This window comes from Mastacembelus armatus, chromosome 21 (genome assembly GCF_900324485.2).
Source record: "Mastacembelus armatus chromosome 21, fMasArm1.2, whole genome shotgun sequence".
Taxonomy (NCBI): Eukaryota; Metazoa; Chordata; class Actinopteri; order Synbranchiformes; family Mastacembelidae; genus Mastacembelus; species Mastacembelus armatus.
Window position 1 is genome coordinate 22,003,354 of NC_046653.1, and position 24,507 is coordinate 22,027,860.

Genomic DNA, 24,507 nt, shown 5'->3' on the forward strand with positions numbered 1-24,507 from the left:
TGTTGTACTAGATTACTGAATATCCTCCTCAGTCAGGATGGTTTCTGCACAGTTTATCTCAAACAGGCATCCATAGTTCATGCCATAGTTTCAAGAAACAGGCTGATACACTAAGGGCAAAGATAACGGAGTGGTTTAAGTTTGAGTCTCACTAGACCCTCTAAAGATTGTAAACAAATTAGGTAGCTTTAATGATGTACAGCTATTAACTTAGAAATGGAAAACATGCATGAATTTAACATTTAGTCTGGATTTAGCGACATATTCCAGCTGAAAAAGTCAGTGGCATCTCCCTTTAAATCCTTATTTCATATCAGCTACAGCATGTGCTGCTGGAATTCCTGAGACTCCCCACCATCCCTTCTTATCTAAGACTCCATTCAAAAGCAGAGTGTCTGGCTGCATTCAGGGGCTGCTGTGTTATTATCATTATATACAGGGACTCTAAATCACTCTAAAAATACACTGCGGTCAGCAGGCAGGGTTGATCACAAGATGCCCTGGCAGCCTGCTAAATCTTGACAGATTGGTCTGACTGTTGGTGGAGCACAGCCCCTCTCTGCTGCACCACATAACCCCTATCTCCTTCCCTTCTGTCACTTCCATCACCTAGAGGTACGCTTTAGGCAGTTAGAGCAATGTAATGCCACTGAGAAAAGACAGAAGCCTGTCAAAGTTCTCGAGTCAGAGAATATTCATTTCATGTCAAGGCTTTACGAACACAATGCTTCCTCCCTGATCACGGCAAAGATGCACCACTACTATGAATATTATGAAAAGGTGATATGAACATTATGTGATGTAGCTATGTGACTACATTCATTATAAACCAAGGACGCATTTAGTGATCACTCATCATTTACATACACGTCGGTACATGCTACTGTTAAAGTAAGCGAAAACACTGATCCTCATCTTAACATTCCTGAATTAAAATGTCCATCAAATAAAATTAGCTGTGCAGATAGAGGAGCAGTGTAAATGTAAAAAAAAAAAACGACATCCATCACAGTGTGTCCTCAGACTAGTATTATTTCCCTTTACATGCCTTATAATAACCACACGTGTTACATGTATCACTCTGTAGGAGATTTATTTTGATTTTTAGGGTCCTGCTGCAGCACCCACCCTTTACTACGCTTCACCTGGCAGACAGTCAGTCATGTTAGCTGGGCCCCTCGTAGGGAGGAGATGCTCTCCAGACATTGCCTCACTGTGGATGGATGAATATCAAAAATCTTTGAGACTGCTTTGTCAGCCTTTCCAGCTTTCTGCAAATCAACTAATGGTTCACATCAGCAGATGCTTGATTATATTCTATACATTAGCTTGTTTTTTTTTAATAAGTATTATAAGTTCAAACTCCAACCTTTAAATTTTGAAATAAATTTATGCTTAAATGCAGGTAATTCAAAAGGGTTAAATGCAGGTAATTCAAAAGGGTTTGCTTCTGACTGTTAACAACGTATCCACTGACACTGGGGTGGCAAGCATCGCCCAGCCCAATATGGATTTCAGTGGTACCTTCAAAGTAAAAGGGAATTTTAAATTTGCAGTTTACTTATGTTTCTGACTCGTGGGGTATGTTTTCTCAACCTTGAAAAGTTCGGCTCCCTTTGATGTTTGGATATACCCTTGTGATCAGTGAACAGTCTTCCCATCTCCATTGCTTTTGCACTTAGTCACAGCCGCCATCTTTTCATCTACCCTTCCTTCTTCTTACTAACCATCTGTTTGTTCTCATTCATCACTGTCTTACTGTGCTTCCTAATCTTTCCTTCATTGCTCAATTCAAACTGCGATGCAAGGACATTCCTTTCATCCTTCAGTATGTGTATTTTTGTTGTCAATTCATACTTCATTGTGGTGGAGCACTTTCCCATTACTAAGTCTTATTTTTCCCTATTAATGTCTTGAAGCTGCATTTACCTGCTGTCCATTTTCATATCTCAGCTTCTATAGTTTTGACTGTGACTCTTGTCAACGCCGTCTCCTGCTGTCAGCTTCCACCATACTCACAGCATCTGAGTGCTGTGCAGACTTTCATACAACACCAAGAGCATCAAATGAAGCTGAACTGGCACTTCCAAGAGGTGGGTTTAGGGTTGCCAGGCTCTGCTAATCTGAGACAAATTGGCCAGGATGAGGTTTGTTTATGTAGGGAATTAACGTCACACCAACGTGTACACACACAAGACAACACCCTCATCTGAACACACACTCTATCCATCTGACGCTCCTCTGCTCTTAGAACACACTAGATGCATTTACCTGTCTTTTCCTTTGATTGAACTCACAAAACACCTCTCTCTCTCTTCCATTATCTCTCTCTCTCTATCTATCTCTCTCCCCAACACTCACACTCTGTGTTGTGGTCCTTGTGCCAGATTCATTAGATGACAGGTTTTCAAGCTCTCTGGTATGAATTCACACGAGGCAGGAAAACGTGATGACATTATTCAGTCTCTGTTTTCTCAGTCTTGTAAACTGTTGGCGCTGGGAGAGTGGGAGATGATGGAGAGCTCAGGTGGACGTGTGGGTTGTGGGTTGAGAGGGTCAGAATGGATGCATGGTGTGTGTGTGTGTGTGTGTGTGTGATCTATCAATGCTGCATAAATTTATTTGGTTTTTGCTCTAAAGCAAGAGACATGCATTGGGTGTGTGTCTGTTTCTCTGCAGGATCAGACTGAGAAGCCTGACTGGAAGGGAGCGTTTGCTTGACAAAAATCACAAGAGCTGGACGGAGCTCCAGAGTCGTTACTTTTCTGGGACTCCCTCCATCATATTCACTCTTCATTTCTTCACAAGCTTCTCTGATTTCACCACCTTCTCCATCCTATTCAGTCTCTAGCATTTTGCTCCTGCCCTCTACACAACCTTCTGCACCTGCCTCTACACATTTGCATTTCTTTCTTCTGCTCACATTGACTCTGCTCACATTCTCACTTTAAATTCAACACTAAAAAATCATAATTTCACAGCTTAGAGTGGAAAGGAACAATACTTCCTTCTAGTATGGTTGAGAAGGGTAAATATGCCGTAAGCAATCAACACTTTTCTGCATATAAGAAAGCAGTTCACAATGATGTTTGTACATCATCCAAAACCGAGACACTGTTTTGGAAGAAGATGCAGCTGCTGGTTATTGCAAATGACATTTTCAGCATTGTGACCAACATATTTAAAATTCCATTCACCTCTATGGGGCAAAAATCCAAGGGATGAGATCCCATCAACTGGGCCAGTAAAATCTTAATCTGCATGGCTAGTCACCATTAGAAGAAAGAACAACTTCTAAATACATAAACTCTCAAAATCACAAGGATGAACCATCATTATTAGCAATCATTAAAACAACTTTTTTATCTAAAAAAAAAAAAAAAAAAGAGAATTATTTTTGTATTCAGCCCCAAACTGTAGTTAGTTATAGTTTCTACATTAAACTGTGTGTATATTCACTGTAAAAGCCTGATAAACAATTTTGTAAAATAAATTATTGCAGGCTTCCCCATCTCATCCTCCTCTGTTGCTCCAGGTCCACTGTGGCTTTTCAGCTGCTTTGTAATGAGCCCGGCAGCAATAAACAAAGCCAAGCCAACTCCCCAGGCCAACTCAGACTAGTCTGGCTGGCAGTGGACAACTGGTTACCAACTTATTTGGCAGCAGACTGAAACATCTGCTGTGTTCTGTTTTCTGCCTTGGAGGGTTACTGGTCAGACTGGGCCTTCCGCTCAACATGAGCTCCCTGACGAAACCCCAGCCTGAATGCCTGTCTCCAGGCCTGGTGCCATAGCGCCTCAGCCAGCACTGATTTTACTGTAGAGTAATTTGATGGCATACCCTTGTCTGTACACAGAAGAGGAAATAAATAACTGGTGTTAGCTTCTGTCAAAACTGTATGTATAGAATACATGTATGTAAACACCAAGCCAGTATTCAACTGAATCGCATAACGGGCTGCATGTAGTTACTCATTGTGGAGTCTATATAGGGGATATAAACACGGCGGCTGCTGTCATCTGTTGTTTGGCCTGGTTTATTTGGGATAGAACAGCTGCTCAATTAGACAGTCAGTCACGCCATAAAAAAGACTCCACACTATTTTCTTACTGAGACACCGACTCCAAGAATTAGATTCTCTTTTTTTTTTAAACCTCTAATCTGATAATAAATCATGGGAGAGACACATTGACCAGCTGACCAAAGTTTGGTGAGGGAAAAATAACAAGAATGGTTCGCTCACAGAATACAACATGATATATTTTTTGTATCCATAAGTTGAAGAGCTAATTAATTGATAACTTATTGATATTGTTATTTTTGTGAGTATGTGGGCTTTGAGCTGATACCTTGTCTACTTGCCTTCCTGTTTCTTCCTGTGTACTTTGTTACTGCAATCTAGACTTTGTAATGTTCCATTTGTGTTCTGAGGTCTGCTTTATTCAAAATATCAGGCACAAAATGATAAAAGTGGGTCTAAGTAGCTGACAGATTAACAGGAAGAACAACTTGATTAAAGTCATTTGCGAGAGTGGTGAAAGTTTTTCAAGATGTGAGTTGTGGTAATGGAGGGGAGGGGAGGAGGTGGGGTTTCATACACTCACCAGTTTAACCAGAGTAAAGCTGGCACATTTTTCAAAACACATATTACGCTGCTAAAAAAGAAACCGAACAACAAGCTACAAAATGGATTATTGTTTTCGTCTACAAACCTGTCATCATGGTGTGTTTTTTCTCGCCTCCTCTCACTCTAAAGTTTCTGGCTTTCCTGTGTTTGGTTCCAAATTCACCTTCCCTTTCTATTTTAGGTGTTTGGTGTTTAGTAACAAAAATATATTAACCACAAACTGAACATACCACCTGTAACTAATAATATGTCGATCCATCTTCATTATTGCATTTGTACCCATTTGCCACATAATAATGACATCATAGCAGGTATATTGCAATTAAAATGACAATGTACTAAAAGTGACTCACACTCGCAGCACAATCTGTTGTAACACTGTATGAGTATCTACAGTGCATAACCCATAAAAAAAAGAACAGCATATCATTAAATAAAAATGTCGACTGAGCACTGTTCTTGAATTTCCTGTGGTAACAAGAACATGAGGCAGGTAGGAGGACTGACCAGCTTAGCAAGGGAACTCTATTTTCACAACTTTCCACTTCCACCAAAAATATGGCTCCCTACACGGTGCTGAGGCAGCTCCCCCGAGTCTCTAACAGACTACTTATATCAATATTAATATGAACCACAAAGGTTCCTCGATTATGTAGACCTGCACTTGTGGGTAATATTTGCAAGGTGACTCATCCAATTATTGTGTGTAGATTACCAGTCCATTTCAACATCTGGTCACATCAAGGGCAGACAATAAAAAATAAAGAATTTACAAGGTAGTGTTTCTCGTGAAGTCTCTCTTTTTTCTAATCAGTCTGAAGGGTTTATGCACATTCCTGCTGGACTCAGCAGCAGGCAAATCTTCCTGTTTCCTGCTGTCCAATTTGGCACTGGCAGCCCTGAAAGTCTAATCTGAAAGGAACGAGAAGAGTAAGGGAGGGCCAAGTCGAAGAGTTCTGAAGGAAATCTGACGTCTTTTTGGGAGCACAATTCAATTCTCTTCTCTGTCTCATTTTGCACTTACAGATGCAACCAAAGTCTAAAAAAATAGAAATGATGCAGTCAGCTCATTTGTCCAAATGGAGAATTACTGCTTATAAAGGCAGACTGGGCCTGAACTGGGCTTCTAATAACATGAAAACACCATTAAAATTAAATAATAAATGACAGGTTTAAGCTTCAGATCATATTAAGCCAAAATTGTCTACAAAATTATCGAACAATACCCGATCAATTGTACTGTGTACTGGAAATTAGAAAGATAGTTTTGTCTGCCATAAATTACCATGAATTACCTGCTCTGTTCTACTTCATTACATTATAATATTAGGGCTAACAGGCTGTATCCTGTAATACAGGAACAAAGCTTTCTACGTAGTCCAGCAACTTGTCAGAATAACATTTAACATCATTACACAGTGATGAATTATCATAATATTATGTGTGCTTCAATGTGTCCTTAGACCCTTTGCTCAGATAATGAAAAACAACATTTGTGGCAGGAATAATGGGAGGAACATCAACTGTCAAGGGATTTCCCATCCCAGGAACATACAGTGTAAACATATACACAAACAAATGACAATAAATGTCATCAACACCGCAACGGTTCTCAAATATATGCTCTACAACCCACTGCTGTATAAACCTCTACAACCAAACCTGCTACTATCATCACCCTAAACGTTACACAGGCTAGTGTGGAAAGCTTGACAAGCATGGCAACAGGAAGTAAGTGGAACAGGGTTTAGAGAAGGGTCAATTTAATACCAGTATATGAAAAGCACCTTACCAAACCTCCATATTCCTCCAACTGCAACCTTTGCCTCCCGTTCTTCCTTCTCCTTCTTCTCTCATACAGAAAGTAGTTTCAGGTCCTCAGGCAATCATTATAAAGTGATCACACTGGAACCTCTTACCCCACTGCAATGCTCTACTGCCAACATATTAGACCCTACACATCAGGCTGGCAGGGAAAAAAGGGTCCAAAAACTGTGGTGTGTGTGGTGCTTTCAGGCACTTCATAGTTTCCAGCTTAACAAGGCAAAATCATTATGTTCATTAAGTACATATGAAGTAGCAGAACACAAACTTGCCATTACTGTATTTGCAAAAATATACATTTGTGTTATGGGAGCTTTTAATCAGGGACCTGACGAGAGCAGCTGTGGTTATGAGTTAAGAAATGTTCCTTGGGTAGAGTGAAGCTTCATCAACCAAACACCTCCAATGGATGTGGGAAAAGGAATCACTTTAACCTAGATAAACTGTAGATTTTGGTAGATGATTAACCAAAACCTGTTGTTTCTTTTTGCAGAAAAGAAAGAAAACAAATGAACTGCTAGCATACAGAACTACTGGAGCTATAATTCCCACTGCAGATTTGGTCTATGACTTTGAGAACGAATGAATGTTGAAGTTGGATTGCACTACTGGGTACTGCAGTTGTTTTTTTGTTTTTTTTAAATGCATTCACTTTTTCCAGGCTTTGGTTTGTGTAAAAAATGTGCTTAGTGTTAAAAAAAGGAGCTTACTCCTTACTGGAACCCACATTAATAAAAAATATATACATTAATGGAAGTGTAAGGTGTTTAGATAAAAGCATCCACCTGACAGCATGCAGCATTCATAAAGTTAGAGAGATAATCACTAAGGAAGTACTTTAAGATTACAATCTGCAGTATTTTGCCTTGCAACCAATCCATCCTGACACTGCACACAGGGAACATTATATTTCACTATGCACCTGAGAAGCAGACAACTAGATCTTCTTAGTGTATAAGAATTTCACTGCACTGCTGATTGGAAAATAAGCAGATCAACACCTTAGTGTCGCTGTGTCCCATATTTTTTTCTCTCATTTTCCTTCTGTCTTTTTTCCTCACTCGCTTTTTCTTTAGCAAAGTAACTGCATTAGCCAGGTGAGAGAAACTTTCTATTCCAGTCCAAGTCACCCAACCTTTTGTGCTTTGTTCATTCATTTTCCTCCACAAGAGTGAAAGGGGTGATTAATACTTTAACAGCTACTTTCCAAGCTTCACAAGGGGAACATACAGACCATGCACACCAAGGGAAGGAAAAAAAAACACTTGGAACCAGCTGAAGCCACAGAAATTGCAGAGGTATGACTAAACAGGAAGGCATTTTTGGATTTCTAGTTCTAAAGATCCTGTTAAGATGCTATCAAGCTCAGCAGAAAAGACACTTACAGTACAATACAGAGTTTAAGCTAAATAAACCAATCTGGCCACCATAAAGTGGACCGAAGTGGAGAGAGTTTTATTGAATTAGCTGCTTTCCAGTAAAGTAACTGACTGGACCAACAAATGCATAGTGCAACTTTTTCCTATCCACTGAGGTTTGATGAATGTGCACATGGTTACTCTCATGGTCGGGCCACACAGGGGTGCAAAACCATATATAAAAGGTCTGAGTTTATAGCAGAAGATTCTGACCCTGAACTCAGGAGAGCCTGATTTTATAGCTACACATAAATGTCATTTCCATTGTCTTGCTCTGCTGTGCCAGAGTCATTAGTCTTCACCCATGGGTGCATTGCCACAGTACCACTATGCAACCCTTTTCCAGGATGCAATGCACTTACTCGTCCTGGGAACTAGTCATGTGAAGATATGACCTAGATAGATAGGTCCTAGATAAGACATTCTCCCAAACAAAATCTATATAAAGCCTATTCCCTTGATCACCCGGAGCAACAAGTTTTGATCAAGATGAAAAATAAATTCTGGCACAAAAAGCAACAGCTCAATAAGATACAGGTAATAAAGAATTTCTGCTGTGGTCCAACAATAACTCCCTTTTTATGTGATTTTAGGACAAGATAAAAGATTAAAAATGGCACAACAGGATGTATATGATACTTGAATCTAAGTATAAGCTGACAGATGGTGTCTGTGCAAACACCCAAAGTAATCTTACACTGGACAAACTGAATGCCACACAATTAATGAGCAGGTTCTCTCCAATTCTCCAGACAGAGGGGCCAGGTGTCCAGACTTCATCCAAGTTTGACATCATCTCTGTTGCCTCTGACCTAACAGGCCTCCAGCAACTGCAGGCCTGAGGCGTTCTCATTTACCGTGAGCATGTCTAAATGCCCATAGGAGAAAACCAATGTGCCAGGAAGTTAAATTCCCCACAAGCAACTTTAGATTAAAATCGTCACGGTTTCAGGCAAACCACTAAAGCAGTAACAGTCACTAGGTAGACTTTTCAGCACAGGCCTCAGACAGCAGTGGGTTCCCTTGTGTGCTGGCAGACCATATTAAATCCTGAAATGACTCCAATAAGGTCACTCAAAGCCACAAATAAAATCCATCAGAAGACACAACTCAGGGAACCTGAGAAAACTTCTGATCCTCTTCTGAAGGCTGAAAAATATTTCTTAAGCAGATGCTCAAGTCATTCTGCAACAATCAAGGTTTCCATACTATGCAGCAAGCTTTTCTCTATTTCAACTACTGTTTAAATGACCCTGATATGTTCAGTTACACTTTGGACTTCAAGTATTGATTACACCCATACTAGGCACATATATTTCATGCAACTGTTTTTGTCTTCAAAAACAAAGCTCTACTGTTTTGCTTTGCTTTTTCCAACATGACAACGGGATCAGTAAATCGTTTTACTACAGCGCCAAAGACAAACAGCAGAAACAAGTAGTGCAAACTGACAGGTCACCATTTGAAGCTGAGGCATCCAGCAGAAAGTAGGAGTCCACAGATACAGTTGCAAGCTTTGTCACATGAAGAAGTAAGTCTAGTGATTGAGGTGCAGGTAACGAGTAGTATTTTAAGATTGAAAGGCCCATTCCTTTATTTTTTAATGCATCAGTTAATTGCTTAATCTAATCAAAGATTGAAAGAAAAAACAACAAAAGTGCCCTTCAGCATTTCCCAGAACAGAAATATTTAATTTTGTCCAAACACTTTAATATAATATAATGATATAAAACTGAAAAGCTGCCAATCCTCATATTAGAGAAGCTACAATAGCTGTATTCATTTTCTGTTTATTATTATTTCTGTGTTGCTCAGATAAAGGAGGACAGGTCTCATTCAACTCCATAAAGTATCCAGGATCAAATTTTTCCTGTTCTTTTAATGCAGACTGGATTTCATGTGGACTGGACTACCCACTGAGACAACAGGAATAACCCAGGGCTTTTAAACCACTCTGATCACAGAGCGACAGAAAGACAGTGGTGTAGACTTACGCTCACACTGACGTCCTGATCAATGTAATGCAAGTAAAGTCCCCTGAGAGCATTTCCCAGCAAACACTGAGGAGTCTTTTTAAAGATCTGTGCCTCTGCTGTACATCTAGAATAAACAAGACCACTTCAGCTGCCAGTCAAGTCAAGTCTGGCCTTTGCTTCAACTGTCCCACAACCTCAACAAGGGTCAAATGCCTTCAGTCTGAATCAATGGCAGCTGATGTCCCTGATATAATTATTCATTGGGACATTTTTATTGTGTGTGTGCCAGACAGACTAACAACCCAGAGATGAATACACTTTATCATGTGACTGAAAAGGATGACAGCAGAGGAAAGAGATCAAAACTATAACACTGAAAAAGGAGTGATGTAGCTAGCAGTGTGTGATGGTGGTGGTTAGCTCTGACATGTAGATTTATTAGCGCCGCAGCCAACTTATTTGCATTATCAGTTACTCTGCTGATTATTTTCTCTATTAAATGTCAAAAAGTGCTGAAAAATGGCCATCGCACTTTTTCAGAGCCGTGTGACATTTTCTAACCGTTTAATTTGTACAACCAACAGCCCAAAGCTGAAATGTATTTCACTTGGTATGATTTATGACAAGGAAAAGTTGCAAATACCAACATTTAAATACCTGAAAAATTAACAAAATAATTATCAATCACATATACAGTTGCAATTTCATTTTCTTTCAATCTACAAGCTTAGAATCTCTTACAAAAATCTTGAAACACAAGCTAAGTTTTATTTTCATGTTTTTTTGTTATCTTTTGCTACTGTTTGTTGCATTTGCAAATAATAATACTAATGTACATGGTGATCTAGACTTATTCCACAACTGACAGTGAAAGAAGTAGCAGCAATGTGCAAGAACCATTTTTGGCTTTAAATACTGATAGTCCTCTGAAAACATCAACACAGTGAACCTCAGTCTTTGCTGGATCTTCATCCTCATGATGTCTTTGCCATTAACTCCATCTAAGTCTGTGTGTACATGCGTATGAGTGTGTCAGTGTGAGTTTAATAGAAGCTTGCTGGCTGTGTGTGACACAGCTTGAGCCACACTTGTGTTATTCTGGCTTGAATGGTTTACCCCACGAGACAAAGTCTGTTATTGTATCTGCTCTAGAGGTTATCTGAGCTCGGTGCCACAATGAGAGCCCCAGTCCTCCTGTTACCATTCTGGACTCTCCTCTTCTCTCTGGACACGTTAAGGCAGAGCTGTAAGGCTTGGAGTCAGCTCACATAGGCTTACCCTTTGTCTCTGACAGCTACATGGTGGCCATGTAGGGAGGGTAATGTTTGTGTCAGGAAAGAAAGCTTGATTCTAGCTCATACCACTGTTACAACTTGGTCAGCAAAGAGAAGTCTGTGCACATTTCCATTCAGCTGCTGAAGTCTGTTTCAGTCAGTGCAGTGTTATCCTGGCAAGAGTTTATGATCAGTGTATTGCACTAAGGTTCAATTTTAATGATTTAAAGTGGGAAGAATGGCTCAGCAATCCAATCACCAGTCCTTTGTGCACATGTCCCCAAAGGACAATCTCTCAGTCCTAATATTTTGAGCAACAATTATCTGCAGCATTTTCAATACATTGCCTTCTCTTCTCTGTGCTACTCTGTCCAAGCACATGTGAACAGACACATACACACATAATCAATACAGTCAAATTCTGTTGGAGGAGACACCTCATCAATAATGGAAGTCTGTTTAGTTTAGAGTGTAAGGCTTCATTGTTGTGTTTTACTGGCCACACTTGCACTAATAACTTGCAAATACCCAGCCTGAGCCATTAACAAAGAGGCAGGACAGGACACACACATGCTGGCGCTGACAAATTCACAAAGACATGGTGCAGATGAAGAGGCACACAGGATCACACACACAAACAGCATCTAGCTAGAACTTAGGAATAATACAGGCACCTCCAGCCAATCTGCCAGACAGAATATTCCAATTTGACACAAAAGCCTCATAAGCATGCATCCTCACACGCACACACGCACGCACGCACGTGCCCCCAGGGAAATGCACAAGACAAACTGGCAAGTCATAAACACTCAGATAAACATGCATAAAGCCACATCTGCACACACACAAATTCACGCTAAGCGGAGGCCAAAATGGGTCTGTGGACATTAGTGCTGTTAGTCAGAACTTCGATATGCACCTACTGATAATTTAATAATAATAGAAATATATTAACTGACTGTGGAGAAGTTGAAGACATGAGGAATATGACCTGTATCAGGCAGGAGTGTGCCACTAACATAGGACAAGGACTCTAAACATGCTTTCAACATATGACACTCAAAAGTAACGAAGTGCAGGAAAACAGGGTCAGGGCCAACGACTGAACAGCAGGAATGAAAGTACCAACTTTTAAAATTAAATTATTATTTTGTGCTAATTCAAGCAAATGGTTTAATGTTATTTACATTCCTACATTACATTGGTTTTGTAGTGAGAATATATCACAGTTTTTAATAATTTGGAGAAATATGTGTTTTTTAATATTATGTTTCTATAGCTGGGACTGTGACTTGTAGCTGTTTTGATATTTTTATTCTTTCTTCATCCACTCTGGCAACTATAAGACCATAGGAGACAACATGCTATTTAAAAAAAAAAAAAACAAAAAGGAAAAAACAAAAAACTAAGGAGCAACGACTCATCCCACTTCGATTTGAGCAAAGACAATAATTTGGATTCAAATAAATATTTCATTAAGCTTAGAGGAGCTGCACAATGATGGATCCAAAAACGCACACACAATTAAGGTTAAGGATCGAACGTGGTTAAAAAAAGCAACACTGAACAGCAGTCTCCAGTGTCAGTGTCCTCTGTTTTGTTGACCCATGCATTCACCCCAATCACCTCTGTGCACAGATTTTGTTGCTCTATATCCACAGTGACCTGACTTTCTCCTGTGCTCACATCAGAGTTACTGCAGCCACTGGAGGTCAGCTAACAATGAAACATAACTATGGGCTGTAATAACCTGCTGGCACTGAAGACCTGTAGGGATGTTTCTGGGGAAGAACAATCTCAGAAGAAAGCACAGTAGCAGAGTGAGAAATGACCAGAGTGTTGGTCTTGTCAACACTAAAAAACAGTGCTGGAAAAAAAGAAAAAAGTGATTTATTTTAATGTGGCGCAGCGTGTCCTCCAGTGCCAACATGTGGCTCACCAGTGCCAGTTAGTGGGTTTGTGCAGGAAATAATGGGGCGGTGTCTTAAACCACCGGTGCTTGCTGGACTTAGGGTGTGTTTTTGGGTTACAAGTATACCAGCGTAATTTTCCACATTACATGTACATTTGTCAAAGTCTACACCAGCGCTATAGCTGCATCAGAACTGCCAGAGAAAAATATTTCACTTTGCTGAGGAAAAGGTTATAGCCTCCTGTGTTGTTATCCTGCCTCGATCTGCGCTCAATGGTGCAGCTGAAAAGATAGCACTGACCTGACTGAAATTAGGTTCAATTTGGGTACTTCTCAGTTGATAAGTGCAATCATCAATATTCAGTGGAGGACCCTGGTCATTTTACTGTGTGACAGATTTATTCAGGTTTAAATGTAAGTATTAATCACAGAATATGATTACTTTAATTATAGGCATTAGTGTTGCTGACATTGTAATGGGAACACTTATATTAAGTGTGTGTTTACAACAGCAATCTATAGTTTGGCAAAATTACTACTCTATACATCTATACAATGGGTTAGGACTAGTGAAATACTCCCAGTATTTCTAATGCATTTTTAGTGATATGACATTGCAGCTGTGTGTATTGTATGCTTGCGGTTTCAGTGATCTCGTGTGACTGTTCATAAGCACTGCTCTCACAGTGATATGCATAGTGCCAGAGGTTTTATCACATAAGTGTCCACAAGAGAAAAGACAGGGTGTGTGTTTATGTGTTTATATGTGTCTGAGTGTGAGCACGGTTGTGTGTGTGCGTGTGCGTGTGTGTGTATGGGTATTGATGCCTGCATCCGTGTGTGATTTACGAACATGTGAGAAAACTGCCAATGGGCACAGACAGCAGTGTGAGAAAGAGGGGTTTGTGTGCATTACCAAAGATATTTGTGGAATGTCCTTTCTTGGCCAGGGGCTTCAGCTCGTTGTAACCCCAGCCATACTGTCTGTAGCTGTCCCATGCATGCTTCATCATCTGGAAAAAAAAAAAAATAAATAAATAATCAGAAATAAATAAATCAGTGTGTTAAAAAATTTGTCTACTCCGAACTTGGCAACGCAAGAGCGGATGTGTTCTGCAACCCATATGACTGAACCTCCAAATAATGTCTCGGTGGAGATGACTGGATAATGATATTTAAATTAGCATCATCATTTTACACTGAATTTTAGCATAATGGGATTGCCGTTACAACAGCAGTCATCGCTGGAATTAGTCAAGCTGTCGCTGAAACTAGTTAAAGCAACAACAACAACATTCAGTGCAGAATGAATATTTAAGTTATTTGTTTCTCGATCATCAAAATGAATAAAACTGTATGTGGTTCTTGCCAAATGACCGAAATAATTTAGGCATAATCATGAAACCTTTTCTTGTGAGGTAAAAAATCTTAGCAATTTCATGTTCTGCTAAAAACCTTTGTTTCCTTCAATCATAAAATCGATAAACACGTCATTGCAGAGCAGTTATCGAATCAATTTAACAATCCACTGCTACACATCTTGTATATACAATACACTAATATTAGATACTTCTTTTCTTTAATGAGTGAACTGATTAATTAGTAAGAGGACAGAAAGGACTAGAGAAGTGTGCCACAGCCCAGCCCATGCAGAATCACTGGAGGTTTGACAGGGCTGAAGAGAAGGCATGACCCCAAGGACGTCAGTCTGGAAGGTGACGCTGGCAAATTAAGGTTTACTGATCCCCCCCCCCCACAGCTTGACATGAAAACAAGCCTGTCTTTCACAAGAAACAGCAGTCGCACACAAATTTAAGTATTGCAAAAAGCATTTTCAGCATAAATTGGGAATGTACGCATTTACGTATGTCCTTTGATTTTTCTTGAGTGCATTACCTCGTTTTCATCCTTCTTGGATCTCTACACATTTGTCTATTGGGCAGAACAAATAAGATTCTATTCTTCATATGACCTTTGAAAGAAGGCTGCAAGAGATGAGCTCCAGGAGGGGGATGAGGATAAAAAGAGCAAGAGATTGTGAGATGAGCCCTGACATAGAGGCTGATGCTGAGAAGAGGCGCTCCAGGGCAAACAGAGGAGATGACACAGCTGAGGAAGGAAAAAGTGCCAGCTTTTACTGAAGCATTGCCGCTCTCTTTCAATTTCAAACCTTTTTTTTCCTCATCCATGGCGCTTACTCTGGCATCCATTACCCATGAAACCTTGCAAAAGGAGATTTTCTGTCTATGTGGTCATGTCAGTTACTGTCTGGTTCTATGGACATCTGTTGATTTATTTTTCTGTATCACTCTGTCTACCTGGCAGCTTTCCCATCTGTCCATCTGCCAGCCTCTCTGTCTCTACATGTCTGTCAGCTTCCATATCATTTCTATGATGACCATGATGTTGATAAGCTGGAATCACACACACAAAAAAACCCCCAAAAATCTGTCACCGCTCACATGATGGGGTAGATACGGTAACACATTGCAGTCATTATTGTCTCATCAATAGAGAAGATTATACAAAGCAAAATGATATTTCAAACACATCTTTTCCCTACGACAGACACAAGTGAACTGCCGTGAAATAGTTTTACACTCCAAAATATAATTTTGAATCATATTGCTGTTCCAAGATCTGAATGCAAACTACTCACAGCAGTATTTTAAAAAGCTGAATGTATTCAATTTCAATCTGGGGGACATAGGAAACACCGAAAGCTTTAACGACAGTAAGTAATGGGACGGGGTCGAAATACTAAGAAAATGAACTGGAGAATAACTGGGGAGTGTGCAACACAAATGTGTGTGTGTGTGTGTGTGTGAGAGAGAGCTTCTGATTAATTCTGTCAGTGTGTGCAACCTGCAGTTAGTGACAGGGCTGCTCTGTCATTGAGGTCAGTTTCATTTATGTGGCTGCTCTATAACAGCACAGCCCTATGTGTGTGTTTGTGCATATGCTGCGGTGAAGCTTTTTTAATTTAGCAATATGACAAGAGATTCCCCAGAGCTCAATATAAGACAAATTCTCTGTGAGCTTAAGCAGACAGCACACGCAGAAACAAGCAAGAAACAAATGAAACACACACACACAGCTGGAGCACTGCACTGCATACAGGACAGTGCCTGGTAAAAACCTATCTACCGGTAACCTCGTTTTTTCTATGACCAAGTCAGCATGTCTGTCTGCCTAGCTGCTTGCCTCTTTATGCCACCATGTGTGGATGAGTATCCAAGGTGTTCCTCCAGCTCACTCTCTCCTTGGAGAAGGCAGGCAGCCAAGCGAATAAAGACAAGGGCCAGGAGTTTCACTGTACTCTCCTGGCTTTCCATGACACACTCCATGCACACATTGAGGATTATAAATCAAATTAATACCCACTGTGACCAAGAAACCCAAGCGTTGACTGGCCTGATCTGATCTGCGTTGATTTGATGCTTCATCAAATTTTGATTGGCCTGTATGCCAAGGACAAAGCGCCAGCGCAGGGTATTCAACAATGTTGACAAACGTCTTATTTAAAGCACGTTGGAATACTAATAGGACATCAAGCTACAAAATTCTGAGATTGATTCTGACAGCTACCTTGTGCCATTGCAGCTTGGGAAAAACAAGAAAAGGAGGGGTAAACCTGGTCTGTACTGGCAAAAGCAGCTGGCCCATTTCACAATTAGAACTGCACCTCATCAGGAGTTACTGCAAAACTGGCTGCAGAGAAAGCACAGAAAATCCCAGCATTGTTAAATGTGGATCTGTCTGTATTTCTAATATTAACACTGCACTAAATGGCTCTGCATAAGATCCCCGGCAGTGCCAATCATTACCAAACTCTATTTTACCTATGATGGCAGTAACAGAGCTACCGTAAGACTGAGCATCTGTGCTACCACTGATTTGTTGATTGGTAATCACATACTGTGTCCTTTATAAAGAGAGACCTGACTTCTGTCACACATGCTCTGATGAAGGCATTCATGATGAAACAGGTCAGCAGGTTGGTCCAGAAAACATAATGACTTTTTTACCTACTCATTCCACCGTTTCCTTCCCGACGTTAGCCTGGAGAACATAGAAAACATTGAAGTCATGTTAATGCTGGTAAGTGGTTAGTCCTTCTGCCTGTTAGTACCCACTGTGAATTACTACATCTGGGACTGTGGCGCATGACTGCAAAGAGCAGCTTGTGGTGTGGGATGAAAAGAGCCTGACCAATCCTGACAAGTGTCCAAAGTAACACAGACAGACAAACACAGTCTGTTCTTTTGCATGATTCATCATCTTTTCTATGGCAGCTGCTTGGTATGGCTGTAATCACTGTAATCCTTCCACAAATATATACTTCATATAGTTTGACAATACAATTCTCTACGAGTCATACCCTTTTAATACATCCTCATTAATGAGGCAGAACAGAAAAATGCACCCTGTTTACTTCGAAATCTCAACTAACCATTTCTGCAATGGCACAGGCTCCTACATAGTGTCATTAGTGTTTTGTTTTTTCAGTTTTAGCTAAAATACCATTAGCTACTAAATCAAACTTCATATCTTTACCACAGTGGACACAATGGATACTATGAGCCACAACTGTTTTTACACTGCAAGTGGAGAAATAAGCACAATTGTCAAATGTCTTTGTTGGTGCATTTTTTTTTTTCTGCAGCACAGAACATTAAATCCTGACAATACTTCTCTCTGTAAAGAATAAATCAATACAAAAGTATTTGTCACACTGAAATGCTTGTGTAAAAAGAAAAAACAGATATTTAATAGTATATTTAAGTTGCTACAAAAAGGAATATTCTGAATATCACATACTCAGTATTACTGTCCATCTCCTCCCCCCCTAATCTTAAGAGTTTGATTTAGTTGCAGCCAAAGGAGGCTATAGTAATCATTTTATACCTCGGGTTGAAGAAACTATTTAAATATTCATACATTTTACTACAGTTTTTGAAGCCAGCATTTCATTGATGGCTGAGAACTTATCAGTGCATCTGAATATACAGTATTTGCTCCACTTTCTCAGGAGTGCTGCAGTTCAAATCGTTTTTCAACTTGTTTTAGTTGAAATATCTGAGGCTTACACACATCTTTACATCAATGACGTTGTGTGTAAAGATGTGGCTGTGTAAAGACAGTGCTGTTTGTTACCATGACATTTGTCAACGTGTTTTTTTGTTTCAAGGAGGAAAGGGAGTTTGGCTGGACTGCAGCCTGTGACGAAACTTGTCAGCCTGGAGATTTTGTAGATAATTGTACTTGTATGGGCAATTATCAGCATGTAACTATGGAGGAAGCACTTTTCTTCTACTGTTCCTGATCATTTTAGTCCATGTGTCTTGATGGTCTGTGTGAATAACATACCTGTGTGAAATTACCACTCATTTTATACTGATACAAACACTATGGGGTACGGCTCTGATGTTTACCTGATTCAAATAACTTGATATAGTTTGAAGTTTACAAAATAAATAATTTGATGCTGAAAACATTCAAAGCACGCAAGAACAGCAACGCACAGTCAGTTCTAGCCTCATTACCTTAGTTAATAACCTAATTAATTTGTTGCAATGGCTAAAAGGCTCATGTTGCTATTTTTATCAGTCACTCTAAGGCTGGGCCATCTTTGGAGGTGACCCCAGAGTTGTATATTAAATCGTCATCATTAATCAGTAAACAATTTGTCCTGTGCCCAGCTCACACATGTATATTCACATTCACAATCATGTGCTGTTTTTTGAGAACCATAGGACACAACTTAATAAATCATGCCTTGTCTTATTCTGGGCCTGAGAAGATTAGACTGACCGTTGCTGTACATGTCCATTATCTTCTTCCACAGAGATCTGCTTATTTTCATGTGGCTCAGTTTCTATATTGCCTGTATAAATGTATTAATCATGCCACATTACACGCTTGAGCTTGCAGCCCCAGAGTGGCCCGGTGTTATTAAGGTCAGAGTCAGAGATTAAAAACCTCCCCTCCCCTCCCATTCTCTATTGACAAGCAGAGAGTGAAAAGTAAAGCTTCAAATACGGTGATGGGTTTGATGAGAAAGGCCGTGGTGTTTCTCATCTGAAGAATTTATTTGACTGGCCCAGCCCAAAGACTTGTTTGTGTCTCCATTTCATTGGTTTAAAAATTTCCAAATGCAATCTCATTTAAAAGTCTGTCAAAAGTGCAATAATGCACCAGTGTGAGATAGGCCGTAGATTTATGGGAGCTAGGCAAAAATATCTCCGTGCTTCATGCTGCCCCAGGGACAAACACAACAAATAAACACTTAACTTGTGGCAAACACTGAAGGCAGGCTTCATTAAGACTGCTCGACATTTATTTTGACAGTTTGACAATGTATTCTGATATACACACAAAGCTGTGATTGCAATTAATACCAAGGATAAAGTGCTTTCTTGAATATCTTATGCAAAGCACTCCGATCTTTTAGTATCACTGCTAATGTTTTCAGAAGAGGCAGACTGGCCTCTGTACTGATGTCCAACATAACTGCACAGTCTATCAGGAGCTGTGACCTTCACAATGGCAGCCTATTGTCTGCGCAGAAGCCCAGTCTGCCCCCAGCCATCTCTTTCCCAAAGGCCCAACAGCCGTGATTCATGTGCCTTTAGCCCTGATGTGCCAGTCTCTCTCTCTCTCTCTCTCTCACACACACACACACACACACACACACAGACAGACAGACAGACAGACAGACAGACAGACAGACAGACAGACAGACAGACAGACAGACAGACAGACAGACAGACAGACAGACAGACAGACAGACAGACAGACAGACAGACAGACAGACAGACAGACAGACAGACAGACAGACAGACAGACAGACAGACAGACAGACAGACAGACAGACAGACAGACAGACAGACAGACAGACAGACAGACAGACAGACAGACAGACAGACAGACAGACAGACAGACAGACAGACAGACAGACAGACAGACAGACAGACAGACAGACAGACAGACAGACAGACAGACAGACAGACAGACAGACAGACAGACAGACAGACAGACAGACAGACAGACAGACACACACACACACACACAGACAGACAGACAGACAGACAGACAGACAGACACGCGTGCACACACACAAAATTACAATGTACAGACACAGACAACCACATAGCAGTGAAATATTCATAAATCCCTTTCGACCGAGCAGCTGAGAGCAAGGCCTTTACTTTTGGCATTGTTTGAAAAAAAATTTTTAATATTAGCTTAGCTCCCACAGAAGAGGCACCCAGTGACAAGCCTTTGGGGGTTTGGGGAGCTGGAGAGCTGAACTAAACTTTATGTGCTGCTCTGACTGACCTCCAGAGTCAGTTTGACTGATTTAAAGTGCAGGTCCGCCCACCCTCGTCTTTCTCATCTCCTTCCAACTCACCCCATGGCGCCTTCCTATCTGGCTTAACGGAAGGCCTTTCAGAAGATGCACAAGGGCGGCGAGAATGTGACATGTAAATTGGTTCTTGCAGTAAATGCATTCATGGCACAAAGGTGGACGGAGAAAATGAATTCCCCGTAAAATCAAACACAAAAAAATAGTGTAACACCTGGAACCTACATACCAGTCTACTACTACCCGAGGAATTGATTCTTATGTGTTGTTTTATTTATATACACAGTATATATAACTTTTAAAATGGCACAGTCAGTGTGGGCAGTATCAGCAGAAAGTTTTTAGACACATTACACTGACACTGCTCATCAAATATGCTCACCCCGTTTTTTTTAAGGTTTTCACAAATAGTCCAATCCCTGTGTAATTTCACAGCGATTTTATGTTCCCATGAGCAATTTTAAAAGGTCGAGGATGAATCATCTTAAATATGAAGTGCAAGGTTCATAAATATCAAAGGTAAATATTGAGTTTCTTCATCTATGCATTGTGTTATAAATATTTTTAACATCTCAACTACAGTCAGACCTTGGGGGGAAACAGATGGTTTTGTACAATCGCTGCTGTGTCTCTTTGCTTTAACTAACCAGCAGCTACATTTTCACTGCTCAAACAAATACTTTATATTCTGTATCTTTTCACGTTTGTTTTAGCTCAACAAAAACAGGGACCCCAATTTCAAATCATGTTTGCCATAAGCTTTAAAAAATGCAGTTAATTTTTTACAATGGCTTCAAACCTTCCCTACATCAACTCAACTGTTATTGGAAAAGCAGGTAAAACATGACACATGGAAACTTGTAAAATCTCACAGATGTTTTGATTCAAAGACGACGATCTGGTAAGATATGTTTATTTAGGTAAACCCACTGATTTGTTTTGGTGGAATTACCTGAGGAGGAGTTTTTGAAATGGTCACAGCTGTGATCATTTCAAAAACTCCTCCTCAGGTGCTGCTTTTTTGTTCATGTAACTATGCCAAACCACATTCAGTCTAATGCTCTAAATGTTTTATATTTGACCTTACATGAGCTTTACGTGTTAAATCCTCCAACAATTCTCAAACACTTCGAGCACCAGTCTGAATGTGCTACCCTCACTGGAAGCCACTCCAGCTGACACATTTGCAAATTGAGTATGTGCCTCTTTTAACACATGTCATACCCAAAATACTCAAAGGCTCATTTAAGGTGTTTCTCTGGTGGCTACAAGCTTGAAATGTCTTCTCTCCCTTGTTAAATCCATGCAAATAGCAAAGGCCATGAAAACAACACTTTTTTCTAAAGTCAGAGCCTGTCACTTATCGCACAATCTTTGGTGAGAGCAACAGGTCTGCAATCAGTGCACAAGCACAGAGGATGGACTACAAGCTATTCTGAAGCTACTCAGACCCCTGTTTTTGAGTTGAATGCTAGTCCTGGTGGCCACTACTGTTACCATTACAAAACTATGACAAATGTGAACGGGTTCCAGTTTTGTAGGGATTATGGGTATGAATCTCAAAATGTTTAAATAAAGCTGAAAACAGCAGCTTTGCTTTCAACACATTTAGGTTTCTTTTCAGTCCTGCATGATGTGGGTGCAAACCTCACCCGTCAACATCAACTAATGGACCTGTGTCAACAGGTGAAAGCAAGTCATTTTATTTGAAAATGTTACATTTGTTTTTTTGTTTTTTTTTTTGTTATGACAACTGCTCACAAATGAAAGCTTCCCACACACAGGTTTTCCTTCTCAAGGGCCAGCAGAAACCGCCTTCCACCTTCCTCTTAGGGGGGAATTCTGAAATGTCAGAGATCAGTCACTGAAAGCATAAAATGTTTTTTGCCCTACATGCTTGCTCTTACTAAAAAACATCTAGCTTGCTCTGTATTGTCCGTGTATGTGGGTTTCTTTATTTTTATTTCTTTATCTTTTGCAGTGTTGTACGATTTTGCATGGCAACAGCTGTCGGGCAGTCTATCCTATAATTCCTGAAATACAAATACACACACACACACACACACACAGAGATGCATTCATATATACATTACTCTGCATGCAGTAAAGGGGACAGTGACTTGGTTCACCGTCAGAACTGTGAGCTTGGTTGCTGATCCAAATAGATAAAGGATCAAACTATGGAGCTAGAACAGTGACAGTTGAACTTTGACACTGAAAACTATCACTTGGCTCTGAAAAAATAATCAGAACTGAAAAATAAAACATTGGCATTGAAACATTAGTGCTGAAAAAAAAAAACACTGGCATTGAAAAATAATTGGGGTAATTTAGAGCGTTTTTTCCCCCACACATAAAATAAATCAGGTTCAATAAGGGATATTCACATATACATCAGCATCTCTAAAGTGTTAAGTATAATGCCTGTACATCAAAGTGTGATAAAAAATACAATACATTCAACACAACATATCTTTTTCACATTGGACAAATCACCTTCTCTCATGACATTAGCCCATTGCGTTCAGGTGTTCCAGTAAACCCTTTTATTGCCATTTTCCTTGCGTTAATGAGTTGAACATAAACAAACATACGTATTGTTAGGCAGTATTCTAGGATGCTACTGCATTGTACTACATTATACTGTCAGGTGTTACAAGAGTCAGAGTGACAGGACCTTGACATGAGCTGCTGCAACAAAATGTTCCTGTTAATAATCATGTAATTGAAGAAATTGTAGGCAAGTAAATACGGTGAAAAGAGCTTGGGAAAGAAGGAGTACTTTCAAGGCCAAATTATGTTTAAGAAGGGTGAGAGAGGATATGAGATAAAAAAAAGGTAAAGAAATGAAATTATTCAAGAGAAAAGGAACATGAATATCAGGGTTATCCAAATAAAAAATGCACAAGAGCAAAAGTCAGAGTTAATGAATATAATTTACCAATGTGCCTGCCTTTCCAGATTTCTTTAATTTTGTCTCAACAAAAGAAGAGAACAAAATGTGTGTTTCAAGAGGAGCACAGGCACTTTGAACATGATAATTTAATAATACTGCTCTAAATACATGTTCAGGACAATAGCCTTCCAAAGCGTTATTGTGCTAATGTGTTTGGGACATGTTTGGTCTGTCTTCTCTTGATCCATGCTCTACTTGGCTCCTTATATTTTATCATTTCATACATTTTAATCAGTATAATCACATCAGAATGATCTCAAACCAGTTCTTACAGTAACCCCCAATTATGGCTCTGACTCAATCAATAATTATTTTGGTTACCGGCGATATGATTTAAGATATGAATTTTAGTACCACTCCAACACTAACCTAAGGCTGCATTCACAAGTGGATTTTTTTAGAAGTAGCTATTTCCTGAAACCTCACATCTGAAAAATATATTCTTATAATTACCACCTGAATTATATAGCATGAACAAAGCCCTACTGCAAATATGCATTAAATGTAAAAGTGTATAGCACAGAAAACACTAGAACTTAGTGTGGGAATACTGTACGATAAAGGACACAATGCAGATGCACTGGATAGTCCACTTTCTTAAAGGTTAAAACCAGTGTTCAGTAATACATTTATCAACTGGAAGCTCTGTTGACATATAGAACTATAAATAATGTATGGTCACACATTATATCTTCTGCAGAAGGGATGAGTGCCCAAATATCTCCTCGCTATCACATGATATGAAAGGCGGACTTCGAAGAGAGCATCAAGCGTTACACGTACCACGAACAACCATGACCACTTCGCAAAAGCAATTTGCAGCATAGCTATAATCCACATTCAGAAGTAAGTATAACATACACAACAACACAAAGTCAGGACATTGATGTAACATTTTCATCCTGCTGCCTTTACATTCTCCAGATGGCCTTTTTTTAGTCCTGCTCATTTTGTTAGACTCAGATGACATTCATGTCTGAGGATGAGAAGTGCTTATTGTTCAATACAAATCAATCAAAATAGATGATTTTTAAGCCTCGTCAGAGTGGCTGGATGAGGGAGATTCCTTCAAGGGGTCTGCCAAATGACACACAATGAAGGAGGAGTTGAGTGTAAAGAGAGAAAAAAGCACGAGCAAAGAAGAATTACAA

At 39.8% G+C, this 24,507-nt stretch overlaps 1 protein-coding gene across 3 annotated transcripts in view; it reads right to left on the reverse strand.

The window, feature by feature from the left end:
* The window catches only part of man1a2 (mannosidase, alpha, class 1A, member 2), a 95,209-nt gene that overhangs the window by 46,800 nt on the left and 23,902 nt on the right, over nt 1-24,507 (reverse strand). For all 3 annotated transcript variants that reach the window (XM_026295508.1, XM_026295509.1, XM_026295510.1), the window contains exon 4: nt 13,948-14,044. In XM_026295508.1, the coding sequence (XP_026151293.1) occupies nt 13,948-14,044 (97 nt within the window). The remainder of the gene's footprint in view (nt 1-13,947; nt 14,045-24,507) is intronic.